Source organism: Centruroides vittatus, unplaced genomic scaffold, assembly GCF_030686945.1.
Source record: "Centruroides vittatus isolate TY-2023 unplaced genomic scaffold, ASM3068694v2 contig_694, whole genome shotgun sequence".
NCBI lineage: Eukaryota > Metazoa > Arthropoda > Arachnida > Scorpiones > Buthidae > Centruroides > Centruroides vittatus.
The window spans coordinates 532323-555335 of NW_027122438.1; the positions used below are offsets into that span (position 1 = coordinate 532323).

The window sequence follows — 23013 nt, forward strand, 5'->3', positions numbered from 1 at the left end:
GAGCAAAACTAATTTATTTTGTTAGTGTGCAAATATTGGTCCTGCTGAATATAATTATGATGAAAGCATTAGTACTTTGAGATATGCAAACCGTGCAAAGAATATAAAAAATAAGGCTCGAATTAATGAAGATCCAAAGGATGCTTTGTTACGACAACTTCAAAGTGAAATAGAAGAATTGAAAAAGCAGTTAGCAGAAGGTATTTGAAATTGTTTAAATTCTGTAAATATTTCTAAAATCTTTTGATTCTATCCTTAAATTTATTTTGTTAAAGGAAGTGATGGAAGTGAATCGTTGGAAGGTAGTAGTGCTGAAGATAGTACTCCTGAAGATGAAGAAGGCATGAAAAAGGATAAGAAGCAAAAGACTAGAAGAAAGAAAGGTATTTTTATTATTTCAATAACATTTTATATAATAAATTTCCTTAAAATGATTAAAACAGTAAAAAATTATATAATTATATATAATATAATGCAATAATAATAAACTTGTTGAACTCTTATTTCAAATATATTTCTATGCAAATAAGAATATGCTCTTATTTATGAAAATTGCATTTTTGAAACATACCTCATATATAAAAGCCACTGCCACTGCACTTTGATTTGTGCCACTGCAGCAATGCTTCTATAAGCCAAATGGCTTATAGGAACATTGCTCAGTGTAAATTAAAATGTATACAGTATCTATTCAGTGGCATTTCTGTGGCAACCATTATTAAAAATAAAAAGCCAAAATGAAAAAATGCTTCCAATACAATAAAAACTTTTTAAAATTTCGAGTTTTTTTCAATACTTTGCAAAATATATTGTTGATTCAGTCTTGTCTATAAGAATACTCTTATATTCATGGAAATATAGCAATAATTAATTTAATTTCTATAAGAACTGTTTAGTCTAAAACAGTATTTGTCTTGTCAAAATGATAAGGACAATGTAAGATTGTAAGTAGAAAATTGATCTTTATTTTAAGTGTATAACAAAGATTAAGAAGTGTATTAATAAAAAATATATATGGTGGAACCTGGTTAACTTGAACTGGGATAAATTGAAATCATATTTACCCAAAGTCATTTTCTTTCCCTGATTGTCTAGCATAGAGATCTACATGTTAGTCAAACTGGTTAACTCAAATTTGTTGAACTGTTTAACTTGAATGGGTTTTGATACAGTATTTTCATAAATTCCCTGGAATTTTAAATAAAATAATTAAAATTAATTTTATTAAATAAAACTAATAACTTTCTATAAGGTGCAGGAACCATGTACAACTAAAAATAAACATAGTGTTATGTGACAGCAGGTGGGATGATAACCTAGATACTATAACTTCCATTTGAACCTGTTTTTTTTTTTCAAACATGTTTTTTGTTTTATTTGATTACTGATGGATTTCTCCAACTAGCTGATGTAATAAATAAATGAACTTTTGATAAATTAATTTTAAAAATATAACAGTCATGAAGAGTGGTATGTTTGTGATTAAAAAAAAATAAAAACCAGATCAATTCCAGGAGCAAAATATCACAATTAAAAAAATCCTTATTAAATACTTAGAAGTCAATGGATCAACCATTTCTCAGTAATGTATTTAATCATTCAGTTAAGTATTTTTGAGTTTCTGAACAACACCATGAAATTAACATTGACATAATCATTCTACCCAATAAGACCCACAGAAATATTGTATGGATAGTTTGTTATGGATCACCAATAAACCAATGCACAAGTTCTTAATTTTTAGCCAAACCTCCATAATTCAAAACTTTTTAACTCAAAGTCTGAATTTTTTCCCTGACTAATTTGAGTTAACCAGGTTCCACTGTATATACTTGCAGCCATACTAAAAAGGAAATAAATGATCCTGAAACTTGTCTATTGCTATTTAACAGCAGTTTATAAAATAAAAGTGTTTGACAAGGTGAGTATTGCTTTGGACTAATCAGTTCTTATAGGAAATGTATTTTATAGTACAGTGGAACCTTGCTTAACGAGCATAATTTGTTCCAGAGTCTTACTCATAATGCGAAACACTCATTAAGCGAAACAATTTTTCCCATAGAAATTAATGTAAAATACAATAATGTGTTCCACGCCGAAAAAATGCTCAAATGTTTTATGTATAACGTTTATTTTTTTAAAAAAATTGTACAATATACACTGTTAAGGAGCATGAATCATCATCACCTTTTCTTCTAGTCTAGAATGAACCATCCTGGAATGAGAATTCGAGCTGCAGAAACAAAAAAAATCGCAGCTAATATGTTTGATAAACACTCCAAATGATATGCCCAATTCTTGGGTTATATAAAGGCTATAATTAAATATTAGAAATTAATTAATTTTACTAGAGGTAGGCAGTTATGTTTCCATCTCGTATTAAATTTAATAATTATAAATAGTTAATTTTTAATTCAGACATTTCTAAAATTTAATTTGGAATCGGTCGTTAAATTTAATGACCCAAGAATTTTGCATATCGTTTGGCATGTTTATTATATAACAGGCTTTGGTTGTTGATGTTTATAAGTAATATGTGTGAACACAAGTTTGGAAAAATATGTGATCACAAGCAACACTAAGATGCTAGCGGAACGAGTACTAAACATAGACTGATGGAGCATGCCACATGCGCACAATTCGGGACTTCCCCTCTCCTCATCACTCGTTATGCGAAATATCGCTCATTAAGCGAGGTAAATTTTTACAATTTGTTTTGCTCATTATGTTCCAAATTGTTTTGCTCATCAAATACTCGTTGTGCGAGGGTGCTCGTTAAGTGAGGTTCCACTGTATACACATTTGAAGTTTAAACATACAATTTTGAATCTTAAATTATTGATGATTGCATCCCTGAATACATCTTAATTGTTTTATCTTTACTTATTTTTTCTTTATTTTCTAAAAAAACATGAAATTTTATTTATTATGAAATTACATAAAGTTTTAAATGTAAAAAGAATTTATGATTGTTAAACTTTTATTATTTATATATTTATAAATCCATAGTCATTATTACATGTGTGTTTTATGGTTGAGCATTTTATGATGTATAAGAGCTAAAAGCATAGAAAGATTTAAATAAAATTTATATTTCTTATTTATATTTTATTAATAAATAAATGACAAATTAAAACTCACAAGAAATTTTTTACAGGTTTATCAGAGGAGAAAATGAGAGAGATTCAAGCTAAAATTGAATCAGATCGTAAAATACTGGCAGAGAAAAAAGACATAGCAGAAGAAGAAAGAAATCGAATTGCATCAGAATTACAAAAAAGAGAAGATGAATTAAAAAGTGCTCAGTAAGTTAAAATATAACTTATACTTGTATAATTTTTAAAAATCTCTTATTATAAGTCATTCTTTCTATAGCCCAAAAATAATTCACTTAATTAAGTTTGTAGTTACAGCATGCAATAAAAAGAATAAGCTTTGACAATTTGAAAATAAAAACTATTTATTTGAATTGGCATTATACCTCCATCATACCCCTGATTGATTCCATTACAGTTCACACCCATCCATAATAGGTATAATTGTGGCTAACTAGCTACTAAATGTATAGCCTACAATGTGCCAAAGCCCTGAATTAATCACTCAATTAATTGTTTATTTAAATTGAATAAATTAACATCATCATCTTATAGCAACAGTTCCCAAATTGTGTGCCGCAGCTCCCTCACAGGGGCACCGTGAAATATTATAAAATTTTCATAATTTTACTTCCACTTTCAATTCAATGTGATAAGATGCGACATCTAGCAACCTGGTGCAAATCATTAACTCAGTAATAAAGGTGGCACACAGAATTGCAAAATGTAAAAAGCCTCATACAATAGCAGAAAATATCATTCTACCTTTGCTGTAGATATGGTGAGCATTATGATCGGTGAGTCGGCTGGGATGCATCTTTCAAAAGTCCTTTGCCCAACAACACTGTCAGTCACCAACAGCACATAACGAAGGACCTCCAATGTTCAATTAATTGAAAAAATAAAAAGGAAGGAATTTGGGTTGCAGCTTGATGGGGACACGTATAATAATAATGATGCTCACTTCATTTGCTATGTATAGTTTATAGATAGTAATAATATTGTAGAAGACTCTCTTTTGTAAAAGTATCACTGTTGGTGCTAAGGCTCACAACTTGTTCGAGATCCTTGATATTTTTATATTCAAAAATAATTTGGAGTGGACCAAATGCATTGGTATCTGTACTAATGGTGCTCATACTATGCACTTTTTCAAAGCAAAGACCCTAATGCACTGTGGACCCATTGTGTCCACAGTGCATTAGGGTCTTTCACAGGGAAGCACTTGCATCAAAATATCTGAGCACTACATTGAACAGGCCTTAGAATATGTAGTAAATACAGTAAACTTTATAAAAACTCAACCATTAAAGGCAAGAATTCAAAAAATTGTGAGGATATGGGTTTTGAGCACACATCTTTGTTATACTACAGCACTTCGAGAAAGTACAAAGCATTACCACAAGAGAGCAATGGCCCTCTCGAGGTAATGTTTTGTCTCGTACATTTGAACTGCAACAAGAAATTTATATTTTTCTTGAAGAGGAAAACCACAAGTATAGTGAAAATTTTGTGAATGAAGATTTTTTTGTAATACTAGCATACTTATATGATATTTTTGAAAAACTGAATGCTCTGAATGCCTTCAGGGAAACAACATGCAACTTTTAAAGTGGATTGAGAAAATATCAGCTTTTATAAAAAAAAATTTAAACTATGGAAAAGTAAAATAAATGAAGATGGAAGAAAAGAATGATTCCCCTTGTTGTAACAATTTTTGACCTCCAATGGAGTTGATTTCTCTTGAGGTATGAAATCTACACAGCTTATCACCTGGTTTGAGAAATATTTTCAAAATGATCATATTGATAAATTTGCATGGATTCAAGATCTGTTTAATGCCAGTGCTCCATCTGAATTTACTGCTGCAGACAAAGAGAATCTTATTGAGTTGTCTTGTGACAATACGTTGAAAACAAAATTTAACAGCATGGAATTAACTGAATTTTTGATATCAATAAAAGATGAACATCCCTTTTCTATTTGCAGTTTCTTTTTTGTGCAAAGCCAAGCTTGTAGCTGTGATAAAAACTTAAGCATTGCAGAAAAATCAATGTGGAGAAGGAAATGAGGGTGACTGTGTCCAGTTTGATCCCAAGATTTGAGAAAGTGTGCAATAATCAACAGGCTCATCCATCCCACTAATTATAATTAATTGAATTTGTTCAATCACATTTTTTTGTTATCTTAAATACATGTTTTATTTTTTATTTTTTACTTAATGTCTTAATCCTTTAATTGTAAAAAATATTGGCTATTTTGCTATTTTGCAAATTGTACTTGTTAGATTTTGACATACGGTGCCTTGGGAAAATCTGGATTTAGCAAGGGCTGAAAATCAAAAATGTTTGGGAACCACTATCTTATAGCAAGAAACTGGAAAATAGCAATATTATTAAATAATAATTTTGCATATATAAAACTCTCCTATATAATTATCTAAAATTTAAATATCACAGGTACTATCACAATACTACTAGTAAAATTTAAATATCAATAAATATCTTAGTCTTTGCTGAAAAGTACATATAATTTGTCTAAAATAAAAATTGTGATATCTTTATTATTAATTACATTCGTATTTAATTGTTATTGTATTTGTATAATATTTCAAAAATTAAATCTCAAATTGTAAATCAATGATAATTATATTACAGTAGAAGTTGTAATATAATTATCAACTTCCACTGTATCAGGTACCTGCTGAATAGTAGCTAATAAATAATCCAGCATGCTAGACAGTGGAATTTGTTTTGACATGTGATGCACAAAAGACCCCAAGCAATAACAGGTTCATTAGCATTTTTGCAAGCATTTTTAATAAATCTTAACACAGTGAAGTCATGAAATACATTATATTATCTCCAGACAGATTAAAGAATATGTATAAACAAAGCATGTAGCAGCAAGTGCTGTGTGCCTCTGATTTGTTTACAGAATGTGCAACAATGCCTACAACTTTTGGATTACATATAACTTATTGAATTTTGCAAAAATAGAAAAACCTCTAGTACCTTTAGGGATTTTTGGTAATCTGGAACCTTTCTGGTCTTGTAGATTAAATTAAATTTAATGTACTTTTAGATTAGCTAACTTTTAATGTACTGGGTTAACTAACTTGTAATAAATCAATTGTCTTTCATATGTTCAACAAAGCTAATAATAGTAAAGATAAATTTTTGTGTATAATTTAATAATTAGAAAAAAGAGATAAAATTATTGGGCTGCAATTTGAAAAAATTGTAGACCTATAAATTCCCACTGTCATCAGTCCATCTGTCTTTCCTTAATCTCAAGTATAGAGTTAGTTAGAGTATATTGAAAGATGAGTCCAGATATGGAAACCTTAAGAGCAGGATTAACTTATATTAGAACTTCTGATGCAAACCAGAAGTCACGTTATTTCAGTTCAAAAATTTTTCCCTGAAAGGTGTTAGATAGATGACTGGCATGACTCTATTGTTAAAGAAAAAAAGCAAGATATATGGGGGCAAGCCACTACTAATTTGAGGTGGAGAGAGCATATTTTTAAATTAAATAAATTAAAAATTGCAGCCCAGTATTGTGACACAGTCACAATAAATAATTGCTCATTACAATTAATAAAAAATTGCCAATTATGCTTGAATATGATTTTATATCTTGTTTTTTATCAGTTAATTAAGGAGTTGAACTTTAATATATATTTAATATAGGTTTAAATGTTATTTGTGACCAAATACAAGGTATCTGTCTAATACAGATTATTTGAAGATTTATCATTTATAATAGATAAATAATTGTATTTACAATATAATAATAATGTAAACTAAGTTCAAGTTTCTTAATCAACCAAACTTAATTAATTGGATTATTTTTAAACTATAATAAGAATGAATATCTTCCAAAATTTTCTAAATTCTTTAATTAATGTAATTTAATTTCTAATTATTTATATTATTACAACATAAATGGCCTAATTACTTAGTTTTAGAGCAAATTTGTTAGTTTAATCATTCTTATTATAGCACTAGCACTAAAGAAATACCAGTTAATTAGACTTAGTTACTTGGTTAGTACATATAGATATTCTATAAATGCTATTCTAGTACATTATACAGTTCAGATAAAAAATACTACAATAATTTTTTCAATGGTAGATTCTTAAATGTACTAATAAGAATAGTTGATAAAAAAACTGTAAAGTTTTTTCATAGATTAAAACTTAACTTTAATCATTTTCCTAACCTCATTTAAGATTATACCATTCCAAATATTAAGATTACTCTTTCCAGATAAAAAGTGTTTTGAAAAATTACATGAAATAATTTAAATAACTAGTTTTTTTAAATCATATTTTCTTAATGTCAAATACTTTGTTTTTATATAAACAGCATATAATAATTTCCTAAGCAATATATTCAATAATTTTGCACAGAATATTTTCAATACATTTTGCCAATGTTTTATAATAATGCACAATTTAAAGTATTTTATCTTACATGTAACATGAATTTAATTAGTTCAAGGTTTTATTCAAATTCTATCCAGAACATCATTATGCACATACACTTACTTTCCGTATATGAATAATAAAAATAACTTTAGATAAAAACATTTCCTAAAAAGCACTTTGTATATTGGATAAATGCTGATTATTTATATATTTTTTATATTGAAATGCAACATTTACTATTACTATTATTTTTTATTATAAATTTTGTAATAATTTATTAAATTCCATCAATTGAAAATTACTTTCTAATAAAGTTAACAAACTTTATATGATAGTCAATCAGATTAATAAATTACCAATTAAATAATTTTAATTGAATGAAACAATTTTTTAAAAAATAGAAGATAAAATATTGAATTTTGAATGATATAAAGGTTAAATAATTTTCAGATTTGAACATGATAATCTTGTTCAAAAACTTCAACAATTAGAAAAGAAAATTATAGTTGGTGGAGAGAATTTGTTAGAAAAAGCAGAAGAACAAGAAAGGCTATTAGAAGAGAGTGCAAGAGAATTAGAAGAAAGAAAACAAAAGGAGGCTGAATTAAGACAAGCTTTACAGCAGAAAGAAGTAAGTAATATGTTTTTCTTCAAACCTTTTTTAACTGAAAATTTAAAAGCATTAATATAATATAATAATTTAGTATGAAAAATTCTACAATCAAACTTTGCTAATTTGAACTTGGTTAATACAAATTTTTGGATAATTTGAATTTTATAAATTTCCCTTTACTATCTTATTACATGTAATGTTAAAGTTATCTGTTTGATTTGAACGTTTTTCTAATTTTGGATAATTCAAAGTGGGAGTAGCCTTATATTTTGAAAATTACTAGAGTTTTACCACTGCAGAATATCTGTTTTCTTGGGATTTTTGTCTGTCCTGCAGTCATCCTTTCTCCATTTGTGTCCTAATTTGTGGTTTACTGATAAGCTATATCCAGAAGTTTTCAGAACATGCTTTTGAATTCTGCTACATGAGGGCATATGTCTTGGCAGCCATTAAGATACTACTAGTTGTTAGCATACGTCTGCAATTTTTAGTTTTTCATTGGTGACATAAAACCAGTTCTGGTAGATGTGTAGTAGTTGGCTTCCATATTAGCTAGAGAGTTCTTTATAAGGGTTTAAAGCTGTATGTGATACTCACAAAAACATGATGCATTGAGATTGTCCATGTATTCAATCATTCCAGCTACATTCATTTCCACGTGATGAAAATTTAAGAATGGATAAACAGTAGGGTTTCTCATTTCCTGGTCTTTTGCTTGTCACGGGATTCTGGGAAAAAGTGACCTGTTTCCTGGGATCCTGGGAAATCCCAGGATATAATTAATTATTTTTAAAATAAAAAGAAATATCTTGAAATCGAATGATATAATTATTTTTCATTTTTAAAAGTAATTTAATATGTTCTGCAACCTCCAAAATCATAATCATTGAAAACTTTTCTTATATTTTGAAAACTTTAAATTACATAAAGTTTTATATTATTTTCACATCAAATCTTTATAATAATAAAGAAATAATATTTTATCTTAGAACAAAAGTGATGCATTTTATTGTTAAATGACATATTCATAAATATAATATAATATATATAATATTAGATGTTAACTATGTTACAATCACAGTATGTTTAAACAATGATATTGAATCTGTTCTTAAATTAATCAATTTAAATATTTTTAATAGCATAGTTCTACTTTAATTTTTATCTTTATCACATTTGATGCACTAGTGATACTTTGTTATATGTAAATAAATCAATATAAAAAATTTTGAAAATAACTTAAGAACATACAAATAAACTATATACATTTTGTTTATCTGTTCTTAATGTTATATTGAAAAGTTTTTCAAAAAATTCATTTATTAAAAGTCTCATGTGTCTTCTGTAAATATTATAATGTGAAAATTTTATAAATTTGTAATATTTTTTAAAGCAGTTACTTATAATCTATAATAATTACTGTGGTCTTTATAATAGGCTGAACGCTTAGATATTGAAGAAAAATATTCAAATTTACAAGAGGAAGCTGCAGGAAAAACAAAAAAGCTTAAGAAAGTTTGGACAATGTTAATGAGTGCTAAAGCAGAAATGGCTGATATGCAGCAGGAACACCAAAGAGAAGTTGAAGGCTTATTAGAAAATATTCGTCAATTAAATCGAGAATTAAGACTCACTTCTCTTATAATTGATTCTTTCATTCCAACAGAATATCAAGTAAATATTTTCTGTTGTAATAAACTTGTTCATTATTTAGCATATATGATTTAATTTTTCATTTAAAGGACATGCTAGAGCAATCAGTTCATTGGAATGAAGATATTGGTGAGTGGCAGCTAAAGTGTGTAGCATATACCGGCAATAATATGAGAAAACAGACAGTGTCTTCTGAGAAAGATAGGAATCGTGAGGTAATATTTTAATTAGTGTATATATTACTTATAATGTAATAGTATTAAGTAATATGGTGAGTTATTCTAAAACAAATTCTCATTAGATCATAAAAGTTTTTATAAATGTGACTCTTTTATATTGGTCTTTTTGAGCAATTTTGAACTTTTTAATATAAACATTATTTTACATTATTTTTAACATTCATTTTTGTAATGTTAAAAGTTACGTGTAATGTAAAAAGCAGTACATTAGGGCAGGCACTTTGACATAATGTTAGATGTCATGTGATTGATTCTGGTCGACAATCATCAGTTTTCTAGCTTTCTGACGTCTTCGATGGATGCTACAAAGAATATATGACTTATACATATGACATTTTACTTATCCATATAGGACTGAGTATAGCTCTGTTTGCTTTGATTACTTTTTTTTAACTCAGATAATTATCAGAAATCATCACTTCCCTTTTATAACTGATCTGTATGACTATGGTACTTTTAAGTGGTTAGGGTTATCAGCCATTCTTTGTTACAAAGGACAATGTTTTATTTTAGCCAAACTGTCCTTGTCCTTTATTGAAATGAAAAGAATATAATTTTCTATCATTTTCATATTTAATGCATGCATTTTGTAAATGCGTAATGGATTTTTACATGGACATATCCCTATCCTTATATATTGATCCATATCCTTTTTTGTAAAAAGCTATAGCTTACCATTAAATACTTTAAATTCTAAACTAAAAGAAAATATGCAAATATAGGGTGTCTCAAAAAATATATACACACTTTAACAGCTGATAGCTCAATTGATGTTTATTTATTTTCAGCTTAAATCCATTCTAATTAATAATGGAAGTCAAACTAAGCTTTGAACAAAGGAAATTCATTCTGAAATGCTACTAGAAGTGTGAAAACGCAGTTGAATTGCAAAGACAGTTTAGGAGGGAGTTTCAAACAGATCCACCAATGTGACTTACCATCACTTGAGTTAGAGATAAGTTAGAAGATGGGGCACTCCCACACTACCATCACAATGTTATATCCTATCTTGATAAGACCTTGCCAAACAGGTGAATTAGACAAAGGGGTTTTGTATAATACTATAATACCCTCCTCGTTCACCAGACCACACACCACTTAAGACTTTTTTTATAGGGATACTTAAAAGACAAAGTTTATGCTATGAAACCTGCAACAGTTGTTGAATTGAGAGCAGCCATTAAACAAGAAAATGTGCACAAATGCCAAATGAAATGTTTCATGATGTTTGCAATTCCATTGTTTCGCATTGTCAGCAGTGCATAGACCAGAATGGATGTCAATTTGAAAACAGGCATTGACAAAATAATTAATATCTGTAGATTCTATTACATTTTGAAAATGAAATATATTTTAATAAACAAGTGTGTATACATTTTTTTGGGACACCGTGTATTTATGGTCAATGTAAAAACTAATTTTTAAATCAAAATCTAAAAATACAAAGAATGTTTAGTTATTGACTAAAAGTTATTCAATTTTACTTCTTTGAGTGAAATGGGGAGATGCAGCAATGTAGTATTAATCATTTTAAGTGTTCTTTAATGAAGACATAGAAATCTAGTAACTTTACACATGGTGTACAGGTATACAGTCACTGTTCTCAGACACAGATTGCCAGACTGGGCAATAAAGTGCCAATTGGACTACTGTTTCTATAAATTAGATAGTAAAGTTTTTATGTTATAACTTAAAAAACTTTACTATATGCTATGTTATAACTTATTTGTAATCCATCTTTTCTTCCAGTTTAATCTAAAATGATTTAATTAAAATTATAATTATTAAATGTAATATGAGATGGCACCTAACACCTTCCTGGCACATGGCACATGGCACATGGCACATAGGGTCAAATTCATTAGTAATTTATAATTATTATTGCCAGATTATAGCTCGATGATATATGGCAGTTGTTGATGTGTTATTGATTCATCTTTGACTTACAATTCATGGAATGACTACTGTCTGTTCTTTAATATAATTATGAAATGATTGAAAGGTGGGAAATTTTTTGGAACATTTTTTAAAAAGAAATGGCACATTAAAAACAGGATTGTCTCAATTGATTTCGGACATTAGGCCACTTTACATGTATTATAAATTACAGTTAAATTAAATAAAATTGAAGGAAATAAATAGATAAAACCTAATTCAATATGTATATTTATTAAATATTATATAAAAGTTTTTTCGTATGTTAAATGAAGTGATTTTAATGTGATAAATAAATAATTTCACATAACAATATTGCATTTAAAGTTGATAAGGGTGATCTAGATAATGTAGTTACTCAGCTTAATTAATACACCTTTAACAGTGGTGAAATTTAAGTAACACTAATGTTTTCAGCTGAGTTAATGAACCATTCTCAGGTATAAAAATTAAAAGAATGTCAGTGTCAGAAGAAAGGAAGGTAGGATAGACACCAATAGAGTAAACAAGCAGGGTAATTTGACTACAACGGCAGCAGTTAATGTGAAATGTAACAGTTGCCAAGGCAGGGGAGTCTTTATCCCTGCTGTATGGTAACAGAATGACTTTACAATCTCCATGATGGTGGTATGGGAGGGGCAAAAGACCTGCCAGGCAGTATCTCCTTAGCTTTTCACATCAACCATTGCCGTTGTAGTCCATCTTCTCTACTTGATTACTCTATTGGCATCTATTCCATCTTCCGTTCTTTTTACACTAGTATTCCACTTTCAAATATTTACACCTGAGAGTGGCTCATCAACTGGGTCAAAAATATTAGTGCTATTTAAATTTTATTACTATGAAAGATGCATTAATTAAACTAAAGTTTATTAAAAATACAAACATAGACAGTCCAAATGGCATATTGTATTGTCCTTTTTTACACTGACACTGAGACTTGACTTATTATTAAAGCCTCAATAAATTATGTGAAAGGCAAAGCATGTCCACAGGTGATTGAACAATGGTATTAAAAAAAGTATATTACATTTTTTAAAAATATATAATAAAATACATTGAGGTTTAACCTCAGTGTGTTTTAGATGAGTTCCTAGTGTAAAAAAGGACAATAGATGATGCTGTTTGGATTGTTTGCATTTGTATTTTTAATGTTCATATTATAATTTTTTTAAACCAGGTGCAATTTTTCTTTAATTGCTTTTAACTAGTGGAAAAAGATTTGTTTTCATATAAATAATGATATCATGGACTTCATCAACTTTTAATTCAGTTATTAATATTAAAACAAAAGTACATACTAAAAGTTTTATAATAATGTAGAATATATGAAAATAAACTCGAACTAACTGAAAACGTAAATCTGAAAAAATTTAGATGTTTTCTGGCATTTGAATGATCTTTCATATTATATTTAAATACTATAATTAATTAAGCTTTGTAGTACTTATAATGGACTTTTTTTTCTTATAGTGTTTTGTTTATATTAATACTTTTTAATTGCATTAATATCTAATGTAGGTTTTCATCAGTATTAATTTTGTATGAATTAATTGATTTAATACTATTATGGTTCCCTAACTTTGGTATGATATACTCTATCATTAAATAACATGTTTGTATTTTATCATTAATATTTCAACTGCAATTATAATAATGGTTATTCTTCAGAGACTGTTGACATTTTTATCTTATTTTGCTATTGCTGCTCTATATTATTTTTCTTACAAATATATATGTAGAGCAGAAATAGCAAAATAAGATATGTCAACAATCTCTGAAAAATAACCATTATAAATAAAATAATATATAATATATTTATAGTATATAATATAAATAAAATAATATATATAAACAAAAAAACTAGTGTGATAAAAATTTGTATCATTTTATAAATTATACTGAATAATAATTAATTTATAGGTTGACTTATTGATTTTCTCTGTTCATTAATAATTTCAGCACATATTTTTTTATTAAACTTTATAAATTTCTTTTTTAAAAAATTTTTAAGGAATGATAACAAGACTGCATTTGAATTTTTTTTAAATTAATTTTTACTGTAATAAAGTTGGGAAAGATGATTTTTTTTATTTTTAAAATATTATTATATCTAACTAAATTGATCTAATTTTTTTTTTTAAGTAAGTAAGGTTTATTGTACTAGGTGTAAGCCTGTTACAAAGGGGTTACAAAAAGATATTCACAAAAAGACTTAAATATATAACTTCACATATCATAGTTCTTGGCTATAACAATCCTTTACACATATTATAGAAATTATTAATAATTACAATTTATAACCATATGGAAAAAATTACTTAAAATTGTCATCATTGTTCTTGATTGTTGTACGGAGGTTGTATTAATCTTACAATTTGTCTATGACAGGAAATTGGAAAATTTTTAAATAACATTATGAGATATTGTTTTCTCTTTATATAGTCTTATGCCATAGATCTATATAATAACAATGACACAAACACAACATCATTAATATAAGACTATATTGTTATTATATTATTTTGCACAAGATTACTCTATAATATAGTTATGCTTATTGGAAATTTCCTGTCGAACGATACATACAAGAGAAGTTAACATAAAATATGAGCATAATTTAAATCTATTCTTAATATTACTATTTTCATAATTATAACAATCATATATCTATTGCTTCTATCATTTAGGTTATTCACTATTTCGAAAATAATCAGATCCTATTAACCAACACTCAATTGAAACACTTTATCCAGGTTGATATCATATGAATATTTTTGGTTATCCTTAATGTAGTAATCGTCTCTTATGATTATTCTGTTTCCATTGAGTTTTTCCTTTTTGATTATTGGTAATAATTTTTTCTTCCTCATTCTTGATCTTTTACATAGATCTGTGGTGAATATTATTTTATTTTTCTCCTTTTTACTGATTTTTTTTTCCTTTTTCCAAAACTCTCTAAGAATCAAGTTTCTATGAAATAAGGAGTCCACTGAGATTTTCACTATAGGCTTACTCTCGCCATTAGTTAGCCTAACAACACTTTCTGTACAGCTATTAGATAATAGCTGTACAGAAAGTGTTGTTAAATCTTTTTTAATGTACTGGTTAATTTCATTTGTGTAATCATGTGAATTGAATGGGAAATTAATCATTATAATATTCCTATTATTTCTGTCATTAATCAATTTATCTATTTCAAATCCTATCATACCTTAAATTTGGTGATTGTTCTTGGATATTATTTTGATTTCTTCTACTTTTTGAGATAGCTTTGTCAACTTTTCATAAAAATAGTTATTTTCTTCTTTCAGTAAATCAACCTCTGTTTTAATTTTTTGTAGTTCAATATGGAGTTGGGAAAATTTGTCTTGTATTAATTGATAAATTGATTTCAATGTGTATTAGGGTTCTTCCTGTGCCTGTGGTTCTTTATCACTAACTATTGCGAAATAATCGTTTATTTTTGTAATTCTTGTAGTCTCGGGGCTGTTTTGACAGATGTCTTCTATTTGATAATAATCTTCGCTACGTAGATCTTTCAATTGTTTTCCATTTTCCTTTTTTTGGGAATTGTCTTTACGTGGTCTACCATGCCCCCTTCTTTGCATGGTAGCTTCACTCATTTGTTGAGGAGAATGGGATAAGGGACCAGAATTCGATTCTATCCCGGAAATTAATAATAACAATAAAATTAAGTCTAAGAATAGTCTACTCACAAATATACTTCTGTGTAAATCATATTCCAACTACAGTATTTACAGCCTTCCAACTCACCAATACACAACACCAGGCTCTACTCAAAAGTTCACCAACACCACCAACGACCAACACACTCCCCGATCTAATTTAAGTTAACCTAAATAATTAATTAAATTTTTATATTAGTATAGTCTCTTCAGTAATTCAATATTTATTTATCTGCTATATTTTTGCTATCATGTATTAAAAAATTATAATCTACATATTTGTTATCAGGATTTGTTGATATTCTGTTTTATTTATTTTATATTTATTTCAGCTCATTTAAATTAAATTATTCTGTACATATGTTTATTTTATAGTTGTTTCAGTTTTTAACTTAAAAAAATCTGTTTGCAATTTTAAATAAATTGTAAATTTCATTAACTCAATTATTCAAAATTCTATTTGAATTTTCTTAAATTACTTTTTATTAATATCTGCTTTATTGAATGATACATAGATAGAATATTGAGGCTTACATAATTTTAATATTAACTGATCTACATTTCTTTTTATATTAAATTTTGATCTTTTTGTAAAAGCTGACTGTTTTTGAAATAAAATTCCAAAATTATATGAAATAAATATTAAATTTTTATTGACCTATATTTTTTTCCGATTTATTCATTTTAATCTTATTTTTAATTTCAATATTTTATATAAATGTTTTGTTATTGTTTAGATATTATGTTATCCTTAATTATATTTTTAGAATTTTTTAAAATTTCTTGAATTATGTTTGTTAACTTTTTGCCAATTCTTCAAATTTTTATTCAGTTCTATTCTGAAAAAAATGTATTTAATTTAAATTTAATAAAATTGAAATAATTAAATAAATTTTATTTTTTTTCTTAAAAGAAAAATTGCTTAGTTTTGTCTAGTTGTATTATTTTTCTCTGATAAAATGTTTCATCTTATTTATTTTATATATAATTTTTATAATTGTGTTCTTCAATTATATATTTTATTTAATATTTATTTTTATTTTTTAGTACATTTAAACAAATATATTAAATTTTAAACATAATTGGTTGAAACTAACCTTCAATTTACGTCGTCATATATAGAATTTTTTAAATATGATTTTTCTGTAATTATAAATCATAACTGATGTTTTTCTAGAGCAATGAACTGGATCTTTCAAATGTTTATTTGGCATATACTCCCGAAGGAGCACAGTTAGCTTTAAGACAGAAATCTGGGCGAGGAAAATCTGGAAGGTCAAGATCTTCAGCCAGACCTAAATCATCTAGAAAGTAAGTAAATTGAAATTTGTAAAATTATATATATGTTAATACTTGTTAAATGTAATAATGAATTGATTATGTGGAATAATGTCAAGTTATTTATACAATTATGAAATAATATTTTCCACATAACTTCAGGCAAAATTTCAATAGAATATAATTTTAAAAACTGATGATGTTTATTTTTTTTGTAATCCATTACCAAAACATAAAAAAATATTTTTTATATGTAAAATTACATCAATTTGAATTTCAAGTAGTAGTATATTGCTCCAAGTATGAATATAGTAATTAAAAAATACAGTTAGATAAATATAAACATACAATATTTGTAACGAATAAATTTGTCTATTTAATATCACTTATTTAATTTTATTTTAGGATATGTTCTTTCACAAAATAAATATATAACCAATAAAATAAGTTTTATTTAAAAAATAATAAGAGAGTTTAATGAAAATAATTTTATTCTGTTTTTTCAATACAGAATGAGAAACAGTGCAGATATGGATTTGCTGTTGCAACAGTTTGACCACTAATTTAAATAGAGATATAAAGACATTTTGTTGCCATAAATTGTAACGTATTGTGATAAACATTCTAATAGTTATACTCAATTTGGATATCAAAGCTTCTAGTCACTGCATATATATCTTTATACATAAGTATTATTTATTTTTCCATTTTACAAAATAAATAATTCAATTTAAAAAGTAATGTATTTTTTATTTATTAAAGTAAATATTGAATAAAAGATGTTTAAGAATTATTTCATAAATGCATTCAATTTAGTTTTATTGTTATCTTATTTGAATATTTATTGAAGAGGAAAAGTAAAATTTATTATTCAAATTTGTATAATTCTCCAAAGAATGTTGCACAAAGTAAGATTATACAGATATGTTTTCCTTCTTATGAATGTTTAATGATATTCTTGAACTGTATTAAATGCCATTATTTGTTAAGAATTAACTTTTTACACTTTAATAATTTGAAATATCAGAGATTAATAATATTTTTAAATAATTTCATACATAATTTAACTTCTCAAAAAAAATTATCAATGTTTGTTTTTTATATTCCTCACTCAAAAAACTTAAAATTGAAAAATGTTTTTTTTTTTATTATTTCATTCACAATGTAACATGTTTCAGCCACTAGTAACAAACTCCTTTGGACTATAGTAAGCAAGACAAAATATAAATATACAGTAATATCACAATAAAATGTATTTTCAAAAAGAATTAAAATAATTATAATTTAAAAATTTTTAAACCAAAATCATACAATCAATTTTCAATATTTAGCTATATATATTATCTGCTTTAACATTTCTTTATATTGGGATATCTTACTGCATCACATTGGCTGCCAAAAGCAAACTCAAATTACATTAATTTTTAAGAATATTTTTTCATAATTCATTCACATTTATACAGTTTACATTTATTCCATTAGATTGATTATTTTCTAAATATTTTTAAACATATTTTTTCCTTTTGTGATGATTTTAACAGAATTTTTATCTATAGTATAACTGTGATTGTTAATTTGTAAATATACAGCTGAATTACTATTTTTTAAGTGAACCGAAGCTAAATACTCTTTTGATCTAATTATAATGATTGGCCTGTAATCATTTCACCTATATATTATTAATAAAATTTGTTAGAATCCATATAATTAATTAAACTTCTTAATAGCTATTTTAATTTGCGATTAATTTTAAGGACTTACACCATATAATTAAATTTATAAATAACTCATGAAAAATATAGGTTATTAATTTCTATATTTTTTTTTATTAAATTTTAACTTTTTTATTAAATCATTATCTAAATTCAGTATTAATTATAGCTGCAATACTTTGTTTTATTTTTGCTATCGACCAGTCTATTTACTATGTAAAGTTTTTAAAACATTCACTTTAAATGCATTATATTTTATATACTTAGGTTCATATGAATAAAAGTTTATTGTTTTAAACACATTACAAGGTTGTAATATCTTTGAAATTCAATTTTATTATTTTTTCTATTATTGTAACATCTAAATAAATAATACTATTATTAAGCTGTATTTTATATTCAAATGTAATATCATAGTATATCAAATTTGCTGACTGTACAATATTTTTACGATTAGTTATACTGTTATAATAAAATAGGAAATAATCGATATAATGGCACAAATATTATTCCATTTATTTTGTACAGTTTTTTTTTAATTAATCAATGTTATGAACACTTTAGCCAGTTTAGGACCAACAACAGAATCCATGACATACAATGCAAGTGAAAACTCCATTGTTTGATTGTACTGTACATAATATTATTATTTTCAAACAAGTTATTTTTTGATAGAAGTTATTAATCCTATTGTCCCATTATCACAATTTTCTTTAATTAAACTGTCTGTTATACCATTATGGGGTATGGATACATTGAAACAACTACAAACATAATTTTTAATTAATCTATATAATGAAATTACTAAGATAAATTTAAATTTTAATATTTGTCTGAATCAACTACCGAAACTTCAAAATAATAAGAAATTTCATAGTTTTTTTAAGTTTGGTGTTATTACTTCATTTATTACATTCAATGCTGATGGTCTGGTTTATGAATTTGAGCAAACTTGCTTTATATTGAACTGTTTGTAATTTTCTAAGCCAAGAAAATGGAAATATTTAAATTACAAAATACAAGTACACAAATACTTACTGATGTGTGTGTTATCCAGTGATTGTTAACATAAATCATGTTGCTGACTGGATGGCCAAGGTAATGGTTTACCACCACTCTGTTTGATCCAAAATCGAAGACAGGTAGTCGAAAAGCCTCAGGAAATTTTCGATGGTCTGTTCAGGATATGTTGGTTCATCGCTCACCACTTATGGCTTGATAAAAAGGTCTTAGTGCTTTCAAGGTGGAAAGTTTAAAAACACCTTAAATCATATCAAAGTTTTTCATAGTCAATAGTTTCAGAATATAAGATAATATGAAACTACAATTATGACAGGAGCTTTAACAAACATCTCTCCCAAGGATCATAACAATCAAATATTATACTTCCCGTAGTGTGCCCGGGGTGGATAAAACCATTGAATATTGTCACGGTTTTGTGCCTAGCCAATAGGCTGTCTGCGTGGAGTTTTCCGGGTTTTCTTTACGTGTCTAACATCTAAATAGGAGCCATTCTCCCCATAGAAAGTCCTCCCGGAAGATATCCTCTTGTGGCAGATCGTCCGTATTCATAGGCGAGAGATATTTTTGTCAATATCGATTTCAGGCTTTGTGATGCCCCTGGAAGCTCGAGACGCTAAGCGTCGCTTTTTCGCCTGTACGTAGGGCCGCTTCTGCCATGTGTTCATCAATCCAAATTGAAAGAAAAATGACGAAAGCAATTATTCGATGTATATAGTCGCCAACTACCACGTAAACTCGTTTAATAAAACCACGTATAGTTTTCGAACCTATTCGACATGGGCGTCTGCAGAAAATTTTTCAGGGGAAAGCTTGTAGACAAATAATTACATTAATAAATTTTTATTTAATTATTTTTTGGGGGGTTTCCACAAGAATACACCCCTTTTGCGCTTTCCCGGCAGAATTTTTTGCCGGCTTAAGTCTATTGCATCAATACAAAAAAACAAGCAAGCGTCCAATGGTCGACGGTGTAAGGTTACATATTTCAATTACTTTTACGATTATAATTTATGGAATTTTTTATTCGATCTCAAGGGAGGAGCAAATGCCCCGTTTGTCCTCCTCATGCTGTTCGATTTGGTAACACTCGGCTTTGATAAACGTTAGTACACAGTACGTGTGGTAGTTGGCGACTAAGTACATCGAATAATTGAAGTATCACGAATTTCGTCATTTTCCTTTCGATCCTCTCTTAATAAAACAAAATTTTGTTTTATTTGCGTATCTTGTTCCATTGTATTTTACAGAAATATTCACGAAGATTGAAATTCTGTATTTCCAAACATGACGAAGAAAGTAATTCTTCGTCATGTTTAGAAATTAAAACTATAATTAATTTTTAGGTAAATACTTTCAAAATATTCACGGGACATCATGTCGGAAACAATAAACTAAATTACTGGGTATTCGGATGAAGAGACACCGATTAAATAGTACGGACACCTCCGATTTTAGCCAATAGCATGTCATTATTTAGAAAACTGTTCTTAGTGGCGTCACCGATTGATTTGCTAATTAGAGAATTTTTAGATGGGTTTAAAAATATGTTCTATTTCTCGCAAAAACCCGCATCTAAAATAGTACAGTAGAAGCCCAGTTCTTCACTGCAATCTGTAACCCCTCTCCCTCTCCCTCGCGGGCTGAATTTCCAAAAATCCCTTCTTAGTGTACATTCTCATGACGTACCGTGTGTATCAAATTTCAACTTTCAATTCCTAACTGTTTGGGTTCTGCGCTTATTATTATTATTATTATTATTATCATCGATTATATAAAATACACATAATATACATGATAATAGTTCAAATATCATAAATATTTAATAATAGGGGTTCCATTGTATATATGAACAATGTATTACATAAATATTAAAATATATGAAAATATATACAATAAATATATACAGTAAATTAAATATTTAAAATAGTATTATTGGATATTTCTCTATTACAATAAAAATGACAAGATATTAAATATTCAATTTTAAATAAAGTTATGACAAAAAATTAAATTTCTCAATAAAATTTTTTCTGGGAATTTGTTATATTTATTTTAATTTAAACAAAAGTCTAAAATGATAAACAAAATTGTCTAATTTGATAAATATTTTACTGAATATATTACTTTCTAATATTAATATAAAGGCCTACCTAACTTTATGGCTTAACTTTAAACTATTTTTTGACCAACTCCAATTTTTTTTCCAAGAAGTAACTAAGCTACATCTAGAAGGGCTGCTCGGGCAACTAAAAAAAATTCTTGGTCCTCGTGACCGTCACATAAAAAGTAAAAAATTCAAATGTGAAAAGTGACAATCAAGCCGTATCGGGAACACCCTAATCCAAATGCGTTGAAGTGACCAAAAAGTTCTTTTTTCCATCAAAGGCAAATATTACGAGTTTAAAACCGAACCTTCAAGACCATCTCCTGGTTTGGACTCTCTCAATTGCTTCGTTATCCTTCTTTAGAATGACGGGAACCATCTGAAATAAAAGATTCGATAATTGATATTAACTTTGGTATTTGAAATTATCTATAGATACTAATAATATGGATATGTTTTCCCGATATCGCCCACCTCTTCCTCAATATATCCCACTCCTGGCCATATTGTGCATCTGTAACTGTTATCATTTGGACAGACAGACTACTAAAATACGAAATGCAATTAAAACACTATATTTGTATGTTGATTAAAATAGACTAACAAAGCTACAGTATTCAGTTATTACATCAACCTGACTTCAAATGCTTGTAATAATGCCATGCAACTCGGAAACAACTGATACCTATCGAAACAGAGGTGTAGTATGTGGTGCCATTTGGTGGAATCCATTCGTTTAAAACATGCTACGTTATTGGTTGCTTACCCAGCTGTAGGTATCCGCTTTGTTAAGGGTCCTTTCCGTAGCAAGCTGCTAAATAAAAAAGCCAATGATGCGGTATGTTTCGTATGAAACGAACTACATCATTGGTTTACTTATTTAGCTGTTTGCCACTTACACGCAACCCATGCAATGCGCCCATATTTCATATTTTTATTGATGAGGCAATGAAAAAGATAATTCTTTTTTCATCATTTTTTAAATAAAATACTGCCCTTATATAGAAAATAAATAAATCAGAATGTAGAATTGTATATGTATTTTTTAAATACACGGGAATAAATATTTTCATGCCTAAAATTTTTTTCTTAATTAAATAAATTAATACCATTCTTAATTATTTAAGAATTATTTTAAAAGTCGCGCGATACCTTTCAAATTGCAAAATTCCCATTAAAATTGTTAAAATATTCGTATCTAGCAATTTAGCACTGCTTTATGCAAAGTAATTTCTAA

At 27.2% G+C, this 23013-nt stretch overlaps 1 protein-coding gene across 1 annotated transcript in view; it reads left to right on the top strand.

Annotated features, from left to right (window-relative positions):
* LOC136980344 (kinesin-like protein KIF3A) overlaps positions 1-17701 on the top strand; it is a 28038-nt gene extending 10337 nt beyond the window's left edge. The window contains exons 9-16 of the mRNA XM_067276435.1: positions 26-200; positions 276-383; positions 3158-3305; positions 7981-8161; positions 9581-9817; positions 9886-10011; positions 16837-16970; positions 17449-17701. Of these exons, the coding sequence (XP_067132536.1) occupies positions 26-200; positions 276-383; positions 3158-3305; positions 7981-8161; positions 9581-9817; positions 9886-10011; positions 16837-16970; positions 17449-17500 (1161 nt within the window). The 3' untranslated portion in view covers positions 17501-17701. The remainder of the gene's footprint in view (positions 1-25; positions 201-275; positions 384-3157; positions 3306-7980; positions 8162-9580; positions 9818-9885; positions 10012-16836; positions 16971-17448) is intronic.
* Positions 17702-23013: the final 5312 nt, after the last annotated feature.